General features: G+C 37.8%; 2 protein-coding genes across 5 annotated transcripts in view; both read left to right on the top strand.

The window, feature by feature from the left end:
• Positions 1–12,256, top strand: part of tcf3b (transcription factor 3b) — a 40,533-nt gene extending 28,277 nt beyond the window's left edge. For 3 of the 4 annotated variants that reach the window (XM_028444221.1, XM_028444219.1, XM_028444217.1), the window contains 8 exons: positions 103–164; positions 328–525; positions 7,625–7,736; positions 7,859–8,006; positions 8,202–8,255; positions 9,626–9,861; positions 9,956–10,107; positions 11,350–12,256. In XM_028444221.1, the coding sequence (XP_028300022.1) occupies positions 103–164; positions 328–525; positions 7,625–7,736; positions 7,859–8,006; positions 8,202–8,255; positions 9,626–9,861; positions 9,956–10,101 (956 nt within the window). In that variant the 3' untranslated portion in view covers positions 10,102–10,107; positions 11,350–12,256. The remainder of the gene's footprint in view (positions 1–102; positions 165–327; positions 526–7,624; positions 7,737–7,858; positions 8,007–8,201; positions 8,256–9,625; positions 9,862–9,955; positions 10,108–11,349) is intronic. The other variant, XM_028444218.1, reaches the window with a different exon arrangement.
• Positions 12,257–16,757: 4,501 nt separating this feature from the next.
• Positions 16,758–21,200, top strand: LOC114461929 (cytochrome b-c1 complex subunit 10-like). Its single transcript, XM_028444430.1, has 3 exons — positions 16,758–16,914; positions 18,348–18,484; positions 21,017–21,200. Exons 1-2 carry the CDS (start codon positions 16,853–16,855, stop codon positions 18,466–18,468), a joined length of 183 nt encoding a protein of 60 aa, XP_028300231.1. The 5' UTR covers positions 16,758–16,852; the 3' UTR covers positions 18,469–18,484; positions 21,017–21,200.
• Positions 21,201–23,261: the final 2,061 nt, after the last annotated feature.

Below are 23,261 nucleotides of genomic sequence, written 5' to 3'. Positions count from 1 at the left end.
AAATAAAGCCGTAAGAAAATGTCTGCAGCCCCCCCTGGTGTAAAGCTCAGATTTAGCAGCTTTGTTTGCTAAACTGCTAAATCTCAGTTCTTCTCTCTGCAGGAGCTCAGTCTCAGTGGCAAAGACCAACCACACCAAGCTATGAAGGGCAACCACACGCACTGGTATGTTTAGACATTTTACTGCTGCATCAAAGATCGTGGACACTCCTAAAAAATGTTTGGAAAACTTGGACTGTTGTATTTTAGCGCAGAATAAAATAATTACTTGATTCATTTTTGAGTCTTTATTAAAACAAATTCTCTGCTTGTTCATTTATAATAACAGCAGAGTAAAATGGAGGACCGCTTGGAGGAGGCCATTCACGTGCTACGTAATCATGCAGTGGGTCAGGGTCCTGGCTTAGAGGGAGCCCATGCTGACATGCACAGCCTGCTGTCATCAGTACACAACGGAGGCCTTGGAGCGCTCTCTCCAGCTTTTCCCAACGCTAGCCTTGCACTCAGCAACAGACACCCTGCCATGGTAGGTCACCATTTTATTTAACCTTTAGAAATCTGTGGGGTCTGACAACATTTGTGTAAAACATCCTAGTAGAGTTTAAGATGCACTCGGGTGTTTCAGGGTTCTTTCACATATATAGTCCGGTGGACTTGGTGCAGTTCAGGCTCTTGTCTGGTTCGCTTTCACACTACTGTTTGCCAAGTGCAACTAACTTTCTGAACAACGTCATGCTGACCAATCGGCTGGTCACCTTTTGGATTACATCAGCCTTCTTCTTTTTCTTCACCTATTATTTCCCAAAGGAAGTTCTAAAACAAACCCAGCAGAAACACAATTAATAATAATTCAAAATAACCCATAATAACACGATCCGACAACCCGTGCCTATACGCTACATAGGCACAGAAATGACGTCACCCCTTGCCTGTCAGTGCTCAGAGGCAGAGGATGTACTGTACGTGTGTTGTCGAGATGACTGCTCATGTTTCACCTGCTGATACCATAAGTGTGCTATGCACCCATGGCTGACTATGTGAACAGTTTGGGGAAGAGAGGAGAGAAATAAATGAAATATGTGGGAGAAATATGGAAAGGGTGTGTGGAAATGTTTGTGTGCTGCCTGTAGGACGCAGGAGTGTTGGGTGTGTGCGGGTTCATGTGTGCGTGTGCCTGTTTCTGTGACGACGGTTTGTGTAATTGCTGTGTGCCGGTGCTCTGTCACAATTGCATTTCAACGTCATGTCCTATATTTGGTCCCATTTCCTATATTTGGTCCTGGTTTGCTTTCTAATATCATACAAACCGCCCCAGGTTTCGATTGAGGCCAACCGACACCCACACTTTACAGAGGACCAGACTTTGCTTGTTTGGTCCTCACCAGACGAGCAGGAAAGGAGAGCGAGTGCTGACAGTGAGAGACTGTTCAGTGCTGCAGCTCATGTTGTCGATGAGAAGAAAAACAGACTAACTGTGATAAAGCAGAGAAGCTGCTCTTCATCAAGAACTTAAATGCACTTTGATTTTATGACAGAACATTTTTTATTTGACTTTCTTGCAGCCATTGCAGGTCCATTATTTAATGTATAGATGAGTGGGGTCAAGTTAAACATTGTATTTAGTTTTTTATTTTATATTGTGCATTGTTGAAATGTCAGTGCTAAATATTTTTCTAATTTTTAAAAAAATTTTCTTTAAATAATGAATATGAATTTATGCAATTGCAATGCTTTAATTTAGTTATTAGTACACAGTCAGAGCTATAAATGCAATGGTACTAATAATTGCCATAATCCTTTCTTTTGGCAGTGTTTGGTTTCGGCCAAGAATTTTCATTTCGGTGCATTCCTAGTATTAACTGACAGTATTTGTCATTGGATAAAGTCCCTGATAATTTAGGAATGGTTGATGGTCAAAAAAATAAACGATAAACTGCAATAACTTACAACTACATTTTAAACCCCACTAATTCTGCAACTGCTTTAAAAATATAATTGAATAAATAAAGTGGCTGAGAAATATATGGAACCCTGTAGCATGTGTGCCACCTGCTGGCAAAGAGTGTTGCAGAAACTAGGGCCTTGTTTATTGAAATTAAAAGACAACAATGTGTTCAAATCCCTAAAAGTGTGCTGTAATAAAATAATAAATCTGCAATGACGGTGCCTCTTGACTGGCGGTACTTGTTGCTGTCAAAGAGAGTTGAGACTGAGACAGATTTGGCGCATAATTAAGCTAATGGTTAAAAACATAAGTAATTGTTTTCCTTCACTTTTATTAAATCATTTATTTACCCTGCTTGATTTTGCCAATCAACATCTAGAGATGAGAATCTTTAGGCACCTCATAATTTGATTATGATTATAGGGACTGCGATTTGATTCTGACTAGTGGAGTCCCAATTCGATATTGATATCGGATATCCTTCTGATATCAGCCAGAAAACGAATATCGAATTTTATCGGACGGCATTTAACATCTCCGATATAATAATTATTGGTTTTTTGGGATTTATTTTTTTCATGATTTTCTATTTTAATTTTTTATTTCTTTAATTCAGTCATAGAATATACATATTCTAAAAGATTAATTATATGTAAACATTAGTTTATAATAAATGGGTCTGTTTTTTTAATAATAAAGCCTTTTCTAACATTAACACTACAAAATAAGTAAAAGTATGTATGATTTGTGCTGGTATCGGATGGGTATCGGTCAATACTCAAGGCTGCAATATTGGTATTGTATCGGAAGTGAAAAAGTAGTATTGGGACATCCCTAATTATGACAGCATTACTTTATCACCTTGACCACTGATGTTTTTAAAAACATAATTGTATTCAAACATGAGATAAATTTACATTTTTGCTTTTTATTAAACCAGTCGAGGACATCAGAAAACTGCTCAGTTAGAATTGCATGGTAAAGTGCCAAGCGTCTTTACTTATAACGTATACAATAAACAAAGAGGGTTGTTCTAAATGATAGATTATGACGTGACGTGTCACCTGGTAAACTTAACACCAGTTCAGCTAAACCTGTCTTTGTATCATAGCCTTTTCATATTTTTTTTAAATGTATTTATTAACCTTTATTTAACCAGGAAAAAAATCCCATTGAGATTAAAAACCTCTTCTTCAAGGGAGTCCTGGCCAAGAGGCAGCAAAGTTACAACACACTGAACAGAAATACATTTACATTACATTAAAATGACAGTTCAGGTTATTACTATTTGAATTCAGTAATAATCTGAATTGCATGTTCATCACAACAGTCTCAGGATAACACGATCACTAGTCAAACCGTAACATGTTAGGAGACTTTGAATAGGCATTTATTCATTAATCTATTTATTTTCTACATAAATTCAACAATTTCAATGACTATCTCGTTAAAAGAAATTCTTAATTTTTGTAATATTTTTTTCTATTTAATCATATTTGAATCAGATTTTCCACCTGTGTGTATCCAGAGTTTTTATACTGCTATGTGAAATCAGACTTTAGTGTGTGTATTTAAAGTGATCTATATCCATAATTCGGGCGCACGCCACAGTGACGTAGTGGTGAGCACGTCCGCCTCACAGCTGGAAGGTCCTGGGTTCAAACCCTGGGGTGGACACTTGGTCTCCTCTCTGTGTGTAGTTTGCATCTTCTCTCCTTGCTTGCGTGAGTTTAATCTGTGTACTCCGGCTTCCTCCCACAATCCAAAAATATGATTATGTTGATTGGAGTCTCTAGATTGCCTGGAGGAGTGAATGTGAGTGTCTGTCTGTGTGTTGCCCTGCGGTGGACTGGCGCCCTGTCCAGGGTGTACCCCCATCCATTGAGAGCTGGCGATGGGCACCAGCAAATCCCTGAGACCCTGAAAAAAGGAGCAAGCGGGTCATGAAGTGGATGGATATATCCGTTATTTGTTTTAAAGTCCTTCCTTAGTTCAACTCCATAGATGGAAATGAACTTTTCTGCCAACTGCATTTGGAAGTCAAGCTCGCATCTTAAACCCAGCGTGCCACAGTCTGGTCCTGAAGAGTCTTTAATCTGGATGTTAGATCAAACTTGGTGGCAGGTGCCCCATGTGCAGCCTGATTTTTGTTCAGTCTCCAAAACAAATGCAAAGAAACACTGAAAACTCACAGAATGCCAAACATTCTCAAGATGTCAGAAAAACATACAAAACAAAAATACTGATACTAAATACTCGTGTCGTCTCTCGGTCACAGCTTTGACATGCTCGTGCACTTGTCCTGTGAGCGCTCAGGAAACATCTCAGTAGATTATCATAGTTAAATGAAACCAAACCAAATTGCAATAGTAAATGTTTTTCTCAATAAATTGATATTACAGAGAGACCAATAACATACTTCTTAGGAATATTTACACTAAAGAAATTATCTTTTAAGAATATTTCTTTTATCAAAGTGTTGCTTTCCTAACCCTGCATTTCATAGAGATTTTGGTAATTGTCTCATGAGCAGTGTTGGGAACGTTTCTTTAAAAAAGTAATTATAGTTACTCACTACTTGTTCAAAAAAGTAACTGCGTTAGTAACTAAATTACTCTATCGTAAAAGTAACTCTACCAAGGAAAGTAACTATTTGCGTTACTATTAAAAAAAAAAAAAAAAGTTGTTACGAGGTGCTTCATTAATTTTGAGTTGCTTACAACAGATGTGGACAAAGTCTTCACTCCTGGATATAATGAACACTTCACATACACGTTCTTGCCTTTGACCACAATTAATTTAAAGTAGTGTTTGTATCGCCACCTTAAAAATGTCAACTTTTCATCAGAGTGTGTGTGTGTGTCGCGGGTGCCGGCACGTCACCATAGCCAATCATAATCACTCACCTTGTTTTTAACCCGCCTCCTCTTGCTGGCACATGTGTAAAAACCCTGGCTCTGATTGGCTACCATGAAACATGACGCAGCCTAAGCCAATCATAATCGCTCACCTTGTTTTTAACCCACCTCCTCACAACAGTTGAGTCAGAAGCCGGCGATGCTCTCGGATAAAATTTTATTTAATCAATGCATGTAACGCACCGCATTTAACGTTCAGTAACGATAACGACGTTGTAACGGCGTAAAAAGTAATTCGTTAGATTACCCCGTTACTGAAAAACAAACGCCGTTACCTAACGCCGTTACTTTAAACGCCGTTATTCCAAACACTGCTCATGAGTAGAATATAGTTTAATAAAACTGTTGATTTGATAGTGTTTGCTTGCAGTCTTTGTTAAAGTAGTTATTTCATTTAGAGGAGGCCAACTTTTAGCCATTTAGTTTACTTCCATTTACTAAAATATTTTGAAGTGTTGGAATTTGAAGCACTGAAGAGTTATGATCTGCTATTACTTAGTCACTCCAGGATCTCGAGAACAAAAATCCTTATACCTATATAAAAAAATTAAGAAAAAGATTTTTCAAGATTATTTGGAACATAGTCTTTTTAAAAATATTGTAATAATTGGGTCAAACATGGCACCCTGTCTTACAGATGCAGGTGATGTCGCTATGCTAAACCCTGCTCTAACACTTTGTGATTGAAAGTCTGTAAAATGAGGAGTTAATGTGCTAAATGTTTTTTTTTTGTCAATCTAAGTCAAAACCATCCATTGTGGAATAATGCAGAGTGAGAGTTTCACATTGGTACAGTGCAACAGTTTGTATAAACAGAACTATGTCTGTCTATTCTGGATCAAATGCTCTATTTACACTTTTGCTTTTCAACTCTCCATCTCTCTCTTTCTCTAACTCCATTGTCTGTTTTTTACTCTTTCTCTATAATGTGATGTTTTTTTTCTCCTTCTTTTGCTACCTTGTGTGATACTCTCTGGTGTCTGCTCTAAGCCGCTGTGTTTACTGCTGACAGTGCACAAACCTGATTGGGCTGTATTATCTGGGACGGCATAACTAACATGTAATTGGTTTCAGCGTTTCCTTGGCGAATAAATCGCTCCCGTAAAGACTACAATAGCTGCGCAGGCTAAAAATAGACTTGCTACGTTAGGTTTTAATTCATAACTCCTTTGTTTGGTCTGCAAGTCTAGTTCCTCATCGGACTCCCGGTGTGTCTGGTTCCGGACCGCGGGTCGCCAGTTAGTGACCTGTCTTCTATTATGTGTTAAAAAACATACCCTGTCATATGAGCACACTGAGTCGAAGGCAGAGCTCCTGTTTTAAACAATGAATCAGTGACTAAGTCAACATTTGTTCTGTCTGCCATGTGATGAAAAGCTTCATTCCAAGTTCACCTCTTCATCTTTAGGCTGTGGAAGGGAGGGAAAAGGTCAGAAAAACGTGTTCTCGTGTTACCTACTCCTACCCGGGGCTGTGGCTGGGCAACCCACACCAACCACCTGTACACGAAGGGACAGAGCAGACTGTACTTCCTGAGTAGACTGCACTCTTTTAACATCTGCAGGAAACTCCTGTACCTCAAAAAAGGATGTGTTCCGGTTGGACAAACTAATCAGGAGGGCAGGCTCTGTGGTTGGTATGAAGCTGAACTTTCTAGTGACGGTGGCAGAGAGAAAAACACTGGACAAAGTGGTGGACATTATGGACAATGCCTGCCTCATCATCAACCAGAGCAGACTGTTCAGCCACAGACTGCTCCTTCCAAACCGCAGGACAAACAGACTGAAACACTCCTTTGTCCTTCAGGCCATCAAACTGTACATATTCTGGGTTGGGGGGAGGAGGGGTAACAGACAGAGGAGGAGCAGTAGCTATAGTCTGTAGCACCAACTTTGTTTTTTTTTGTTTATTTATTTTTTTTTTTCTGTACATTCTGGTTTCTTCCATTATATTTTGTATTTCTGTATTCATATATTTCTTTTCTTTCTGTAATGCTACTTGAATTGTAATTTCTCTGACTGAGCCTTCCCAAGGGATCAATAAAGTCAATCTAATTTAGTCTAATCAGCGCTTTGAGATTACTTTGTTGTATTTTGCGCTATATAAATAAAGTTGAATTGAATTGAATTAAGTATCGTCTTTAGGATGTTATATATATTTTATTGGAGTTCTAGTTGCTCAGAGAACTCTTGAAAGGTAACATGGTCAAAAAAAGTTTAAAATTGTCACTCAAATCTTATTTTAATGTTGTTTCATTCCTTATTTAGTATATAGCATCCTTTGTAAATGTACCAATTTAAAAGGGATGCTTCATGCTCTTAATCTGCTCTCACATTATTATTATTTTTGAAAAACTATTAGGGTCAATGACGTGTCGCCTACATTTTCTCTCTAACTGCAATTCTTTATTTTTTTTAATACATGTAATAAAAAAAATACCGTATGTGGTACCTCTCCTATATATGCAGGTACTTAAAAAAAAAAAAAAGCTAATTAAATTCTCAAAATATGTGCTTTGACTGCCTGGCCACGACTGCTGTTTCAAAAACATCTGTAAAGTTAGCCTAAATCTATTGACATTTATTTTCTGCCCTATTTGGCATGATTTCCTAAGTGTTCCTAAGTTCTATTTTTCATTTACATCCTAATATTCATGCAGACTTTAACTGATGATGCTCATTTTATTAAATATCATGCAGTGAAAATCCTTATACATTTTAATTTAACAAAGGTTCTCATGATTGTTTGTCTTTACTCATCAGCAGGGAGGAAAACATGAGGAGCCCACAGGTCTTCCTCCCAGCAGCACGCTCCTTCACGGTCATCATGCATCTGGACCCACACCACCAGTCGGCCAACCAGAAGGCTTCACCAGTACGTTAGTCAATATTTTGAGTTGTATTTAACGAATGAATCATTCCATAAATAACATGGTTTTTACTCTGCTTGGTATTTCTTTCAGTGCATATCTTCACATTTTGTTTGCTTGTCCTCAGGTCTCCCCGGAGGCATGGCTCGCTCCTCACACTCCTCCAGCAGCTCAGACATCAAAAGAGAAGACAAGGAGGATGACGAAAACTCATCGATTGCAGACAAGTCGGATGACGAGAAGAAGGACTCCAAGGTAGCGCGCAGTCGAACAAGGTAACGTTTCCTTTAGTCTTTGTACACACGTTGTTTCAAAGTGATGGCCAGTGTTGCCTTTCATCTTTAATCAGGTTTCAAAGGAGCCACTTGTTCTATTCCTTTTTTCTTCTCCTGTGCTTTCCGCTGATTGCCCGGCCGATGCTAGGTGTTTAACAATATCATAATCCCCCTCCCCTCATGTCACATTTTCAGAAAGGAGGCGTTGACCCTCCAGATGCTCTCTAGCCTTTCAGACCAGAAAGATGAGTAAGTTTTACCCATAGAAAATCAGGTTGTAGTGTTTTTGTGGATCCTTTACCAACATCACTCTAAGCTCATGTTTAAGGAAGCCTTTAGTTTCACCTCTGACGGCCACAGCGTTGCATAAACTATCAGACATGTTATAACATCGGTAATATGACAAACTTTACATAACTTTCGTTTACTTTAAATTGTATTTCATTTGTTTGTTTGTACTTATTTGATTATGCAAAAACAACTGCGCTCTCACAGAATGTAAAATGTAGGGACCATAAGAATGAATGTTTAAACAGTGTACTGTGGAACAAGACCTCACATTAGACCTACCGTAATTTCTAGACTATAAGCCGCTACTTTTTTCTCACGTTTTGAACCCTGCGGCTTCAACAATGATGCGGCTAAATTGTGGATTTTTCCCCCCTGTTTTATAAGCTTCATGTCGCCACAAAATTGAGCTCCGTTACATTAGACCAGGTGGTCTAATGTAACAGATTTAATGTAGAGAGAGAGCGCCTGCTGCAGCAGCAATGTGGGTGAAGTAAAAATCAGCCATTTTGTAATAGAAGGATAAACAGCATAAAGCTGTTGAATCACCACGTTAGGTTTGTTCAGTATTGATCAGCGCTCTGGACTCTGAGGCTGATTCAGACGCTTCCAAAAGGAGGACGGAGATGAGATCAGAACAGTCTGGATACAGACAAATCACCATGTTGGATTTCTTCAGAAGCAATCACGTCTTTATTCCGACTCAGTCCGACTCGTTGTGATCGCGCCGCGGTAGTTCACGGTAAGAAGAGCGGGCAAAGCAGTGTATCAGTCTGGTTCCAGTAAAAAGTGACCATAAAAAGCTGTAAATGGACTGATATGTAGACGTGTGGTAGTGAGGAGGAGACTTCATGTATTAAAGGAAACATCAGTTGAAACACGGACATTTCCGTGAAATCTAACTTGAGTACAGCAGCCCGCCTACCTGCCCGTTCTGATTGGCCGAGTTGTATGACGGGCCCCCTCATCAGCCAATAGGGTGCGGCCTATGTTAGGCTGCGGCATTTGTGTAGATTTTTCTTGGAAAATTACTAAATTATTGTAATGCGGTCAATAAAACAGTGCGCTTTATAGCCTGGAAATTACGGTACAAGCAAACATTTTAACCTGATCTCCCATACACATAATAATAAATAGTCTTGTTCTTTGGAATTTCCATTATTGTCATTTGTATATTTACAATATTTCATATGAATGTTGTTTATCACCTTTGTAGTCGTTTTTGTCAGAGCAACAGTGTGGGTTTACCATCTGCACTCCAATATTTTTTAGGTTATTTTTCCTTTATATGTTCCTCCTGCCTTTAGTCTCAGTGTTTCTTTTTTATCCAGTCAGGACGATGAAGATGATGAAGACCTCCCCCCCGAAGTGAAGATGGAGCGCGAAAAGGAAAGGCGAGTGGCCAACAACGCCCGAGAGCGTCTCAGAGTACGGGACATTAACGAGGCGTTCAAGGAGCTCGGGAGGATGTGCCAGCTACACCTCAGCCATGACAAACCTCAGACCAAACTTCTTATTCTCCACCAAGCCGTCAACGTCATCCTCAACTTAGAGCAACAAGTCCGAGGTCAGTCTGCTAACATGGCGTCTGTTTTCCTTCTTTATCCTTTTTTCACATTTACTGATGATCTGTTTTGGTTCTGCTTTGTTTTTGTTAAAAGAGCGTAACCTAAACCCCAAAGCAGCGTGTTTAAAGCGCCGGGAAGAGGAGAAGGTCTCTGGGGTGGTGGGTGACGCCCCCATGCAGCTCTCAGGAGGTCATCCTAGTATGGGAGGAGATGGCCACAATCCGGTTGGCCACATGTAACACCAGGTATGTTGCTGCACTCTCATTTCCTCTTTGAATTACCGTATTTTCCTGACTATTGAATGCACAGTTGTATTTGCCGCATTCCAATAATTTTGCAATTTTCCACGAAAAATACATGTGAAGCCCGCACCTTCAAATAGGCCGCATGCTATTGCCTAATGAACATGCCCTTCAAATGACTCAGCCAATCAGAATCGGACAGGTAGGCGGGCTGCTATACTCTCGTTAACTGAGATTTCCATGTATTCTGATTAGTTTCAATGGATGAGTTTCCATCTCCACATAAAGTTCTCCTCCTCACTGCCCCACGTCTGCATATCAGTCCATTTACAGCTTTTTATGGTCACTTTTTACTGGAACCAGACTGATACACACCTCCGTCTGCTCCTGTGCACCTTCGCCTCAGCGGTGATCACGGCGGGTCTGGACTCTGAGTCAGAATACGGACAAGATCACTTCTGAACAAATCCAACGTGGTTATTTGGCCACTTTATGCTGTTTATGGTTTCTTACTATTAAAAACTGGAGGAATTATCTTACATTTGAAGCCTTTTTATACGCTTTTCCCACCGTAAATGCATGAGTCAGCACTGCTCCTCAAACATGAATTTATTATCGTTATTGGATTTTGCTTTTCTCAGCAATCTTATTTTAGGCATAATAATAATAATGCATCCAATTTATATAGTGCTTTTTTCTGGGAGTCAAAGCCACTTTACAAAATACAGGAAAATAAAAAAAATAATAAAAGTAAAAGAAAGGTTAAGGAAAAGCAAGTTTGAACAGAAAATAAAAACAAAATTTCAACAGTTGTATTACTTCTGCTGCCACTCGTTTCCCTCCACTGTCCTGCACACGTACCATGACGCCTCCGTCCTGAGTTATTAAAACTGTCAGTGCTTTCACTTTCCCCACATTATCCAAAGCTTGTTTTCAAACATTCAGTTCACCGTGACGTTCAGTGGCTGATGTTCATTCCGCTGTAGACACCCGCTTGCACTGGATACATGTGTGCTGACTGACTGAAAAATTCACACATAAAGCGCACCGCCACATTGGCCGCACCCTCAACTTTAAATGAAAAAATAGCATCTATACGCCGCAAAATATGGTTTGTTTTGAGACATGGTGAAGTGAAATCTGTGCTCGCTCTCTCTCTCCCTCTCTCTCTCTCTCTCTCTCTCTCTCTCTCTCTCTCTCTCTCTCTCTCTCTCTCTCTCCCTCTCCCTCTCTCTCTCTCCACAGACCGGCGGTGTTTCCTCGGCTGTCGGAGGATGTGGCCTTAACAGATTTCTTCCACCCATTTTTCTCGGTGTGTGTGTGTAAATGTGGACATGTCTGTGTATTGTCCTTTCAAACGTTTCAAGATGCACATTCACACACTTGTACACACACATGCATACTGCCAAAACTGACACAGCCTGTTTGTCGCACTCCCAACCATGACTACAGCTCAAATGTGAAGAACTTTTTTTTAAGTTTTTGCTTCGTTTTATATACATGTAAGACTTGTATTTTTCTTTTTTGAAATTCCACACGATGGAACGCCGGAGTACTTTTTTGTCCTGCCACACTTTGGGACTCACTGCCGAGAGGTGCTCTGTTTGGAAAAGAGAGAGAGACCGAAACACACACAAATGAAATCGAGGATTCGTGCCTGATTGTTACATGTTTTCTATCTGACATTTAAGCAAATTGCTTTACAAGTGAGGAACATTTATTTTGAGGGATTGCTTATATGTATGAGCAATTATTTTAAATGTGTGTCATTCCCAGCGTGATGGTACAGTCTTACATATGTTATGTAACCAAACCCATAGCTGTAGTCGAATCGTCTCAAGTTCTATGACTTGTCTTTGCGAGGGGAAAGAGGCCCCAAAGAAGAAGTCTAAGATTTGACGGTTCAAACACGGCGGGCGTGCAAGACGAGAACTTTGACATAGAGAAAGTCTCTGACTGGAGCCCAGTCTCATCCCACAAGGCATCTGGAGTCTTGAAATAGAGGACTTCTTCCTTGAAGATTATAGATTGTGGTAGAATTGAACGTCTCCGCAACTGTTCTTCCTTCGTTGACCACAAATAGTAGTATTACTCCACCAGTCTGTTGGTCTACATCCAGGTTCTCGTATGGCTTTGTGCACTAAAGCGTACACGCAGAAGGCAAAGCACAGTTGTATAGTTTTTAGCTGGAAGCAAAGTGCTGACCTGTGTTGTATTTCAGTTTCTGAACATTTTTGTAAGAAGAAACCAATTGGAATCCCTCACTTTCAGATGGGCATCCTGTGCTGCTGCCGCATTAGTTTAGGCAGAGTACCCTGCCCACAGACTGAATCAGCTCAGTCGTTCCCCTGAATTGATGGTTAAAGAAACAAAGTTCCTTTTAAAGGAGGGATCTCGCCAATCAAAGTGGACGAGCCTTTGTGTGACTGAGGATTTATTTTCCTAAAACAAGCATTCCCACTGAATTACAGCCCCTCACCTTCCTCCTGAATAAGTGTGCTCTCATGTCCCGTACGGAGAGGAGTGTGAGCGTGAATTCACTTCATACATTATTCTTTTCATTTTTCAAAATTTAAATATATATAAAAATATATATTTTTTGTTAGTCTATACATTGTAGATTTTTTACATAAATGGCAATATTAGTTTGAAGTTTAGAGTGTATTGTAGATGAGCTGTATAAGGGGGTATGTAACATTGAAATGAACCTGTTTGGAAAGTGGGAAACGAACTGAACTGGGACAGCAGAGGAGGAGCACGGACAGGTGACGAGAGAGAAGTGATGAAAGCGTTTTTTTTTTCCTTTTTTTTTTTCTTTTGATTCCAGTTTTCTTTCATCGTTTCTTTCCAACTGAGCGAACATGGACAGTTTGTGCTCTTTTAAGTGTCTCTTTTGTAACTTCAGTGTGAGGCACTAATTAAAAAATGTGCGAAGGGAATTTTTGTGTCTATCAGTAATTATGCAACTGGTATTTGAATGTAGCTACTATATGTGGATCACCGTCATTTTCAAGAGTTGTGTTCCTGTTTGTTTGTTTTTTGTTTGTTTTTTGCATTACATTTGAATAATTATCATAATCCTTTTTCTTGCGTCTGCCCTGCACCAAGTGTCTCTCGGCGTGCAGCTCAGCGTCTCCTGCACACTCCTGTCAGAGGCAAACGTGTGGGTCTAAGATGATGGATAATATAGAGAACAAAACAGTGTTATTGTGATATTATTCCCATGTCATGTTGTGAATTGCTTCTTTTTACCAACATGTAATCAAAAGTGGGAGGTAGAGAATTTTTTGTGTGTTTTAATTTTTACAAAAAGAGATGAAGAAAAAGACCTATACAAATCAATAGTGTGGCCTTTTCATTCTCAAGACTTAAGATGTCATGATGGGAGAGTGATACCTTATCAGTGCCTGAACTTGTATTTTCATTTACAACCAGTTTTTTTCTTTGTGAACCATATCATTTGATTTAACGTGGAGATTAAAGAGGTACTTGTTCATTCCCCCACCCTCCATTCTCCTAATGCTTTTTTTTTTTCCTCCTCCAATTTTCAGGAAGAAGTTTAAATGGAATAAAGATATTTTTTCTTTCTGTGTATCTAGTTAAATAAATAAATGTTACATAGATCTTTTAGTTTTAATCTCTTTATTTGTATTCAACTGAGTTTCTTTTCTATACACTATTGTAAGTCCAGATGTTTTCTATGTGTCACATATTTACTCGCCAAGACAAGGTTGTAGACATTGTGCCCGACTTCCATTTATTTTTTTAATTATTTTTTTTTCCTGCCTTTGGTGCACAACTACTAAAATCTGCACATTTTGCTTCAACAAGATTTTTACAAACAATTTTCTATTCTAGCACAATCCTGTAAAACCTCGAGCACTACAGCTTTTGTTAACTTCAGTGACGTCTGAGATGTGTAGTGATATTCTTTTATGACTAGAAATGTTGAGAAGTGGAAGTTTCACCAAAACGTTTTTTTTAAAAATTCAAATTCTCCCTAATAAAGTGTTTGGCGCGTTCTAATTGAGGACTTGCATGAAGTTTGAAAACAGTTATTTAGGATCTCAAATAGAGAAAAGCTTGTTACTTCATAGGACATTGTGCATCTGTAAAAACAGTGATGGTGCACACAAACTTGATTAAACAATCATGTGGTTGTGAGTCAATGCAGCTGCACTTTTGCTGGCATCAAAATGACCATCTGCAGTTGTCCTACTGTATGTTTTCTATTACGGTGCAATGAGTAATTACAAGGGATGTCATTTTATTATATATATATATATTCTCTTGGTTCCGCAGGTTTCAGTGATGTGTAATCATACTAAAATTGAGTTGCCTGGTTAAACAAGCCTAGAGGAATGAATGTGCAGCCTTAACCATTCACGTCTACTATGTGTCAAACTCATGGCCCGGGGGCTAAATCCAGCCTTTTAAAGTATCAAATTCGGCTTGCAGGAGAAAGTCAAAATTACAGAGAAAACATGAATCTTTGTGTAAATAAAACTCAACTAATAATGCTTATATTGTATGATTGCAGTCATTTTTCATGTTAAACTGCTTAAAATTCTTACAAAATCCATCAATTTTCCACAAATTATTTGCATAATATTTCTTAATTTAAGTTAATTAAACTTAAATAGATATTGGTTACAAAATCTAGGAAATTTAAATTGAAGATTGTTTTGGGAATGATGTGTCACTTATTCCCGGTTTCTTACATATTTAGTATTTTCTGTATACGTTAAAATGTAAACTAGGGCACAATAATGTTAAAATTAGTCATTTTTCTACATAAGATCAAACTGTTCCCTATTTGGCCCCTGAACTAAAATGAGTTTGACACCCCAGTTTTACGTCATCAGTGGATGGTTAAGTAGCAGAAGCTATAGTGTGAGTTTTCAATAAATGTGATTTGAAGCAGCATGTGGAGATTACCAGGAGTGTGGCAGAATAATGAACCATAATCTAGGGTGAGCATGCAACCCTTGACATGGTTTATTCCAGTGGTTCCCAAAGTTGTTTTTTTTTTCCTCTCTCTCTCTCTCGTACCAATTTATCATCTTTTCAAATGATAGGTACCTGCTCATCCCTACACAAGCTCTTGTTTTATTTTCATGTTTATATGAACTGTCCTCTGCAGCTTGAGCATCAAAACTCATACATGTCATCATTTACCCTTGTTAAGTGTGTCTTCTTGTCATTTCCACTGGGTACGAGCATGCTGGTAAATTACCAGCTTGGTTCGACCATTGAAGTGATTTATTTTGTTGTAAATATTTCCTGATGATTTAGGAAGAAAAATATTCAAAAGCATTAAATACTTTCTGGTATGAACAATGTTTTTTTTAATTGGTCGAGAATATTTGTTGATGAACAAAGTTGAGCAGCATTTTCTAACATTTTACTTTTAAATATTGTATGTCATTATGTTTCAGGTGATACAACTAGTGTTTAACTAGAAAACTAAGCAATGAACCAATTTCAAGTGGCATCTTATACTGTATATCATTAAATGTATTAATATTTAATACTGTTATGTGAACACACTGTCTATTGACATGTTTGTGTTTCCAAGTAACCACTGCAAGATGTTCATGTACTCTGAGCGGTACACGTACCTCTGGTTGAGAAACAGTGTTTTTTCTCAACAAGGATTTATAACTTGTTTTTGTTTTGTTTTTTTTACATGTGAGCACAAATACTTTTTTGATTTCTAGTCAGAATTCTGGTTTTCCATTACTTGGTTTTGATCGCATTAAATTTGGTTCCAAAATAAATGATAAAAAGTGAAAAATATTTTCAATTTTGGCCCAAAAAAAAAAAAAAATCACAAATGCAATTATTTAAAAACTGAGCCATGTTTTCCCTTTATTTGAATGAGTTAAAAATAGTCTTAAATTTGTCAAAAGTTTCCCAAATCATTAGAAATTTGTCTTTTCAGTAACTTCTGGGTTACTATGTTTTTTGTTTTTATTTTTTGTTTAATTCTTGTCATTTTTTTATTTATTTTTTTTATTTGGAATAGTTGTTGCTATTTGTTAATATAATACTTTTTAAAAGCCTACAGAAAAACAGAAACAGACATTTACAGTCAGGAAAATAAATCAAGTAGAAACACACCAAAGTATGTTAGACAAATTAGAAACATCATCGAACATTTTTTAAGTAGCAAGATGTTTACAAATATTAATATGTTTTCATTTAATATTGCCTGATTCTGTTTTAAGGAAAAATAAAATTGGGTCATTTAAAAATTAGACCTATAATAGTTTGTGGTTTTCCACTTACAACAATGAAGGTGTATTTATTCATAAGGATCACAATATTGATTATCTAAAAAATTACCACTAAAGTTGTACCATCCATTATTTGTAATGTAATATGCAACTCTTTATTAATTAAATGTTCCCGAGAGCAAGTTTTTTTTTTCTTTTTTTTTTTTTTTTAAAAGGGTGAATAAATGTAAAAAAGATTTTATTTATCTCTCCATGGAAATCTATATGCAAATGACATTTTGTGACAGAACATTTATTTTATGTGTTTGGCACAGATTTTTTGTTTTGTTTTGTCATTACATACCTACATGTGTTTACTGGGTTTAGACTGGAATCCCATCCGGGTGTTTCTCTCTTTACACGGTGGCCTTAAACGACCCGGACGGCTTGTTTTTTTTAAACAGGCATTAGCGGGGACAGCGTGGGGTCCTTCACAGGCTCATCGGAGCTGAGAGAAGGAGAAGGTCAGCATGGTGCAGAACATATTAAACAAGTTCGTTGGTCCCAAATACATCACCCTCATCAGGGCGTGGTGAGTCAGTTTGTCTGAGAAATGAAGTCAAGTGTTGTTTGGTTGATTCTGTCAGTCTGTGTGTTAATTAAAGCAGTCCGTGTCCTTCCCAATGACCCGTTTAGATTACGAGCTAACGCTAGCCTAGCTTGTTTACCTTCTACTTTACCACCGTAGTCTGTTAGCTTTGGTCTTTTTTATCATATATTATGATCGGCAATGCACAGTTAGTTAATCATAAACAGGTGTTTAAACCACGGAAATGTTATTGCCATAGTTTTGATAATATAAAAGTAGTTCGGTTTCCCCTCTATTTTCTGTCTGAGTTTTGCTTATTTGTACTACGGCGTTTAAGTCAAAGCATTTAGAGGATACATACACTGTACCTTGAAGTTAAGATGACACTAACTGGGCCTTTTCACAGAAACTGTTATATTCACATTCATAGAGATGTAACGATTCACTCAACTCCCGATACGATTCTCTTATTTTACAAAATGGGACTGTACACAAATGACTGAAAAATATTCTTTTTTTTTTTAGTTGGGAAAATACTATACTATTTTCCTTTTATTTTTCATTGGCAAAAGAATCCCTTGATAAACTATTCAAAACAATGCAATTTAACTAAAAATACATCTTGAATTAAGTAAATAAAAAAAGGAATAATACAAATGAAGAAGAAGCCTATTCATTTAAATTCTGGTTCTGTAGTAAACAATGCAAAACTGCATAATAGTTATTTTTCTTTTTAAAAGTCCAACTGAAAATGTATTTTGTGCCCTAACAATTGGACTTTTAAAATAAAAAAAGTCATTTCAATTTTACGTCAGATATTTGTTTGGACCAGCAGAGGGCGCTGGTACCTCAGTGGTCGGTTGGCATGCAGAAATTCTTGCAGTGAAGAAGAGATGCTATGCGCTAGCAGACAGAGCTAATAGAAAAACCTGACTCTTACAGATATTTACATAATATTACAGATATTCTTTCGGTGCTAAAGGGGTAAGGAATCATTTATGAACATGTTTAAGAGTAGAAGGCGGCCAGAAAGAAAGTAGTAGAAGATTCTGCCCGCTGCCAACACTTTTAAACAGAAGGATAAATACATAGAGCCCTCTGCTGTTTAAAAAAAGTACTGCGATTCAATTTTCAGAATATCGATGTGAACCGTGATACCTATGAATCGATTTTTAACTGCCTTACGATTAATCGTTACATCCCCACACATTCATATTAATGGAAAATTTTGTTTAGAACTTTTTACACTTCGGCCCTCTGAATGAGGCTAAATGGATGTATATCACTGTAGCAAAACTTTATAAAGTGATTTTTTTTTTTTCCATAATACTGCCCCTTTAAGAGGGGATGTTGTTGGAGGTTGCTGTTTTATTAATTCACTTATTATGCTTGGTTTCTATGAACATTTCTAACTGTTTGTGCTGTCTCTTGTCCAGGGTTCCAAACCTGGCCACATGGGGTGTGGTTGGTGGTGTGGCGCTCATCCACTTCACAGACTGGCAGTTGATCCTTGGCTATGTGCCATACATTAAAGGGAAATTCAAAGATGATGAGTGAAGGCATATTTGTTTATGTGAGTGTGGAAAGTTTTTTTTTTTTTTTTTTTTTTTTTTTTTTTTTTTCTGTGTTCACTTCTATGGAGCTTTAATCATAGCCATGCATTTGAGGAAAATTTGCCAGATTTTAGAAAAATTGAGCGTTCTTTCAACAATTTTAGATTAAAATTGCCTGCCATCATGTGATATCAGAACTGGAAACTGAGCTCCGCAAATATTGTGGATTTTATTTGAGTTTTTGCATTTGGAGGGGCTGAGATATCTATGACTGAATTAGTTTAATTTACAAATTGTTTCATGTTTTTTCTATCATGAGTTTGATGCTCTAAAGGGCCGAATTTGGCCCCCGGGCCTTGAGTTTGACACATGCTCTAATTTAACATAAAGTCGTATCTGATCTGATGCTATGATGCCTATAATTCATATTTATGCATCTTAATTAAAAAAAATCCACAATAAAAAAACCGTGAAGCTATGTGGTAAACAATGAAAAACAACAGATCAATGATGCAGTGACCCTTCTGTAACAACACACTGAATTGATAAACTTTTTGATAAAGATTTGGCACATTGTTCCAAGGGAAAATATTGGAAAACACTGCATTAAACTATGCAAGTCGGGTTGTTGTTAAATCTGTTTTACATCTGCACTCGAGGCCAGGAACCTCAGAAAATGCAGGATGTGATTTCATATTCAGTAATAATCAGTTGTATAAAAAACATTTATTAGATGTGAATGATGGCTGAATTACAGGGTGGAATGTAGACTTTACACCTATCTGATCAGCCGATATTTTGCCATCCATCTTCTCCCGCTTAGCCGTTTCCGGGTCGCGGGGGCAGCATCCTCAGTAGGGAGGCCCAGACTTCCCTCTCCCCGGCCACTTCCTCCAGCTCTTCCGGGGGGACCCCGAGATGTTCCCAGGCCAGCCGAGAGACATAGTCTCTCCAGCGTGTCCTGGGTCTTCCCCGGGGCCTCCTTCCGGAGGGACGTGCCCTGAACGCCTCACTAGGGAGGCGTTCAGGGGGCATCCTAATTGCATTTTATGCAATTTTTTTTATAACCTTCATTTAACCAGGAAAGTCTCATTGAGATTAATAATCTCTTTTTTAAGAGAGTCCTGGAAGCAATTAGGTCCCACAGTGTGGGATTAATGTGATTGGCTGTAATGACTTAAATCGCTGATCCAATCAATGACATCATTGTCTTGATGAAACTTGTTGTAGATCCTCCCATTGCATTGTTTTATTCATCTCATTTACACCAAAGAGTTGTTTTATCTACATGACACAGCTGTATTTCACTTGTGCACAAAGGTGTGTGTGTGCGTGTGCGCGCTTGTTTTGTTTATTCTCCCTTTTACTTTCGCTTTTATACCAGACACTTCTGTCCATTTCAGGATGATGGTGGACACAGAAACGTGCATGTGTAAGCGCCCCACCCCTGCTGTACACCTGTGCATACAGACTATAAGCAACAGCAGGTTTTGTGATGCCACAGTCGAGAAATATGTCTTTGCTCCTGCTGCTAATGCTAATGCTGATGGAGGCTTCACATAGTTCCAGTTTGATCTGCCTCTGTATATATACTGTATATATATATATGTTTATATTTATCCTATTTCTCCTTTATTTATCCCTCATCCTTTATATTTATCATCATTATTATTGTTGCTGGCTTGTTTCTTTGTTTTCTTTGTTTTTTGTTTCGGGCACCGACTACCAAGTCAAATTTCTTGTATTGTCCTAAAAACTGTACTTGGCCATTAAAACATTTCTGATTCTGATTCTCCACAGCTTCATCTCCAACTCTCTTATAGTTAAATCTATCGTCAGCTTTGGGGTAAACTCCCTTGTTTCACAGCAGTCATTGAGTATGTCATGGGAATCTGGTTTAATTCAACAGCTGCAATGTTTATTTTGCCAATCACTAAAAATGGCATACAGCTTATAATCAATCTGCTCCGGTCACACACGCTCCCTCACTCCGCACACTGGTCGAGTGACCAGCACATTCATTCGCTGTTAAAGGGCCACGCACCCACACACACACACACACACACACACACACACACACTCTCTAACAACAAATGTTATGTTCAGGTCCTACATGGAAATTCTTCAACTCTTCCACTCCCTCACAGTCACAAGGCAACATTTAGGTCCCAAAATATGGTAACATTTGTTTTCCCGTGAATCTGTATCAGGTAGTACCAAAGGATTTTGGTTGGTTCCTAAAAACACAACCTGAGTTCATGTGATCGGATCAGTGATCGGCCCAAAACTCCTGATGGTACAAAGCCTAGTGGAATGTACATTTTTCTCCTAAAGTGATAAAAGTGAAGAAAATGCTGATTCAATCTGAGATTACTTCACATAATAATACAAGTTCCCAAACTCTCTTGTTGTAGTTCTTGCTCTTTCACCCCATGCCATGTCCTCTGCCATCACCACCACTAAGACCCTCAGAGTGTCCCACTTTCCCTCATGTATCCACTCTGTGATGGTAGTCTGCTGTGCTAATGAGTGTGTCCTGTGTCTGCCTTCAGGTGCAGAGTTTAAAATTGGGCTTCTGGTTCAGCTGCTTACATGTCACAAGCTTAAATGGGACGCCCTGACTCTTCAATCCACCACTGAGGACTTGTTGGAGTCTGGACGTCCAGGATGCACTCACTGTACAAATGTTCTGCTTGATGAAATATTATATGTCAATAAATCTGTATTTTACCACCATGTGTCCAGTCATTCTGTAAACATTTGACTATTAAAGGGTTTTGTTTTATTACACTTGTTGTAACTGCTGCATGCTGTTCATTTGCTTACAATTGTACGGATTCTCTGTGGAAAAGTTGTTGTGGGCTCAGTTTTGATATAAATGATATCAAATTAAAGATTGTGTTGAGAGTAACTGAACAGCAGGTTATTTTTTTAATGACATTGCTATGTCGCATTGACATTTACCATGCGTTGCAGGGTTTGTATCATGTAAAGCAGTGGTTCTCAAAGATTTCAGCCTGCAAACGCCAAAATAAAGTTACCAGGAACCCTCACAGTACCCAGAGGTGGTTGAACATTGAAGAACAGTCATGTGGAGACAGGAGAGCTTTTTGTGGTCCCTCGTTCTTTGAATATGTGATAACCACATTTATTTATTGATCTGAATAATATCCACTGTTATCTAGGAATTTTAATAATTTTATTATTTGCACCATAGTATATAATCATCTTAAAGCTGTAAAACCCTTTGGGGTTGGGGTAATGCAATTTAAAAAGTAGAAAAATGTAGTTTAAACTGGCAAATAATGGTCATGGCAAATCATGAATTTGGTTAAATTAAATTGGTGAAAATAAGCATGAAATATGGTGAAAAGAGGTTAAAAGTAGGCTTCAGCAATATATCGAGATTCAAGATATATCAAGTTTTTTATTTTGGCGATATTGAAAATTACAATATTGCCTATATCGATGTATTTGTATTTTCTATTTAAATACTTATTTTAGAAGTTGCTGCTTTCGTACTTTTGAGAACTGAATGAAAAGCACAGATGGATTTCTACAGCAATCACTCACACGTGCTGTCCCCTTAGAGGAGAATAAGCCAAAAGTGACATATTTTGCAGCTGTTTGATAATAAATGTACCTATGTGGCATTTTATATCAGCAAATTTAAACTATAATTGCCATTCTGATAAGATTTTATTGAGTTAAAAATATTGAGATCCATATCGTGTATTGTTATTTTGAATAAAAATATGAAGATAAGAATTTTGGTCCATATTTCCCAGCCCTAGTTAAGTGACAATAATGGGTCAACGTAGGTGGAAAGTGTTTAAAAGTGTATTTGAAAGTTAAAAAAAAATGTGCAGAAATGCATTGAAATTTGATGGAGAAGTGGCCAAAATGGGAGTAATGTTACAAAAATGCATTAAAATGAGCAAAAAATAAATTAACACGGTTTCCTTAGATACAGTAAACATCTGTAAATTGAAAAAGGCAGAAACCAAATCTTGCACAACTGGAACTTAATTTATTTTCCACAAAGGCATCTGTATAAAATAAAAAATTTGTCAAAATGTACAATTATTTTAGAAAAGAATAACACCAATGAATTTAATTGAATATAAATAAATGATCTGGCTCTGAGTACATTTATGAACTCTAAACAACATAATAGGTAGAAACCCCAACATGAACCATCGAAAGTGGCTTTGATTAGAAATGTTATGACTTTAACAACATTTGGATTATGTTCAATGTGCCATGAAATGGAAATAAAATAATAATCAAAAAAAAAAATCATAATTTACTCAGTAACAGTTGGGTGTAGAAATTGAATGAAGGCAGTGGCTATCCGTACGGTTGCCGTATCGATATACCGACATTCTATCCGTACACAGTGCCCCTATTTGGCCAGTTTAGGTCACGTGACTAAGACTAAACCTAACCCTAAATATTGTTGCGATCTTGGGTTATAACCTAACTCTAAGACGCTACGCACGTGTACTTCGGTAATCGTACCAATAGCACTGGGGGTTGTCGTACGACAACCACACAAATAGACACTTTCTTGAATTCATTACTTTACTTCTTTTATGACGTAAGCACAATCAAAATGACTGATTTAGAAATATACTCAAAAAAGTACCCATAAAAGCAATAAAATTACAGTAATGTACTTGTAATCCATCACTTTCACCTCTGGCACTGGGCTGAAATTGTTCAGAAAATATTCTTAGACATCTGACGAGTCGACCCTCTACTAGTGTCTCGTGACCCCAAATGGGCTTCGGACCC

The sequence above is a fragment of the Gouania willdenowi genome, chromosome 4 (genome assembly GCF_900634775.1).
Source record: "Gouania willdenowi chromosome 4, fGouWil2.1, whole genome shotgun sequence".
Classification (NCBI taxonomy): Eukaryota; Metazoa; Chordata; class Actinopteri; order Blenniiformes; family Gobiesocidae; genus Gouania; species Gouania willdenowi.
Note: the sequence above shows the minus strand (reverse complement) of the source record. Positions and strands in the feature narration are given on the sequence as shown.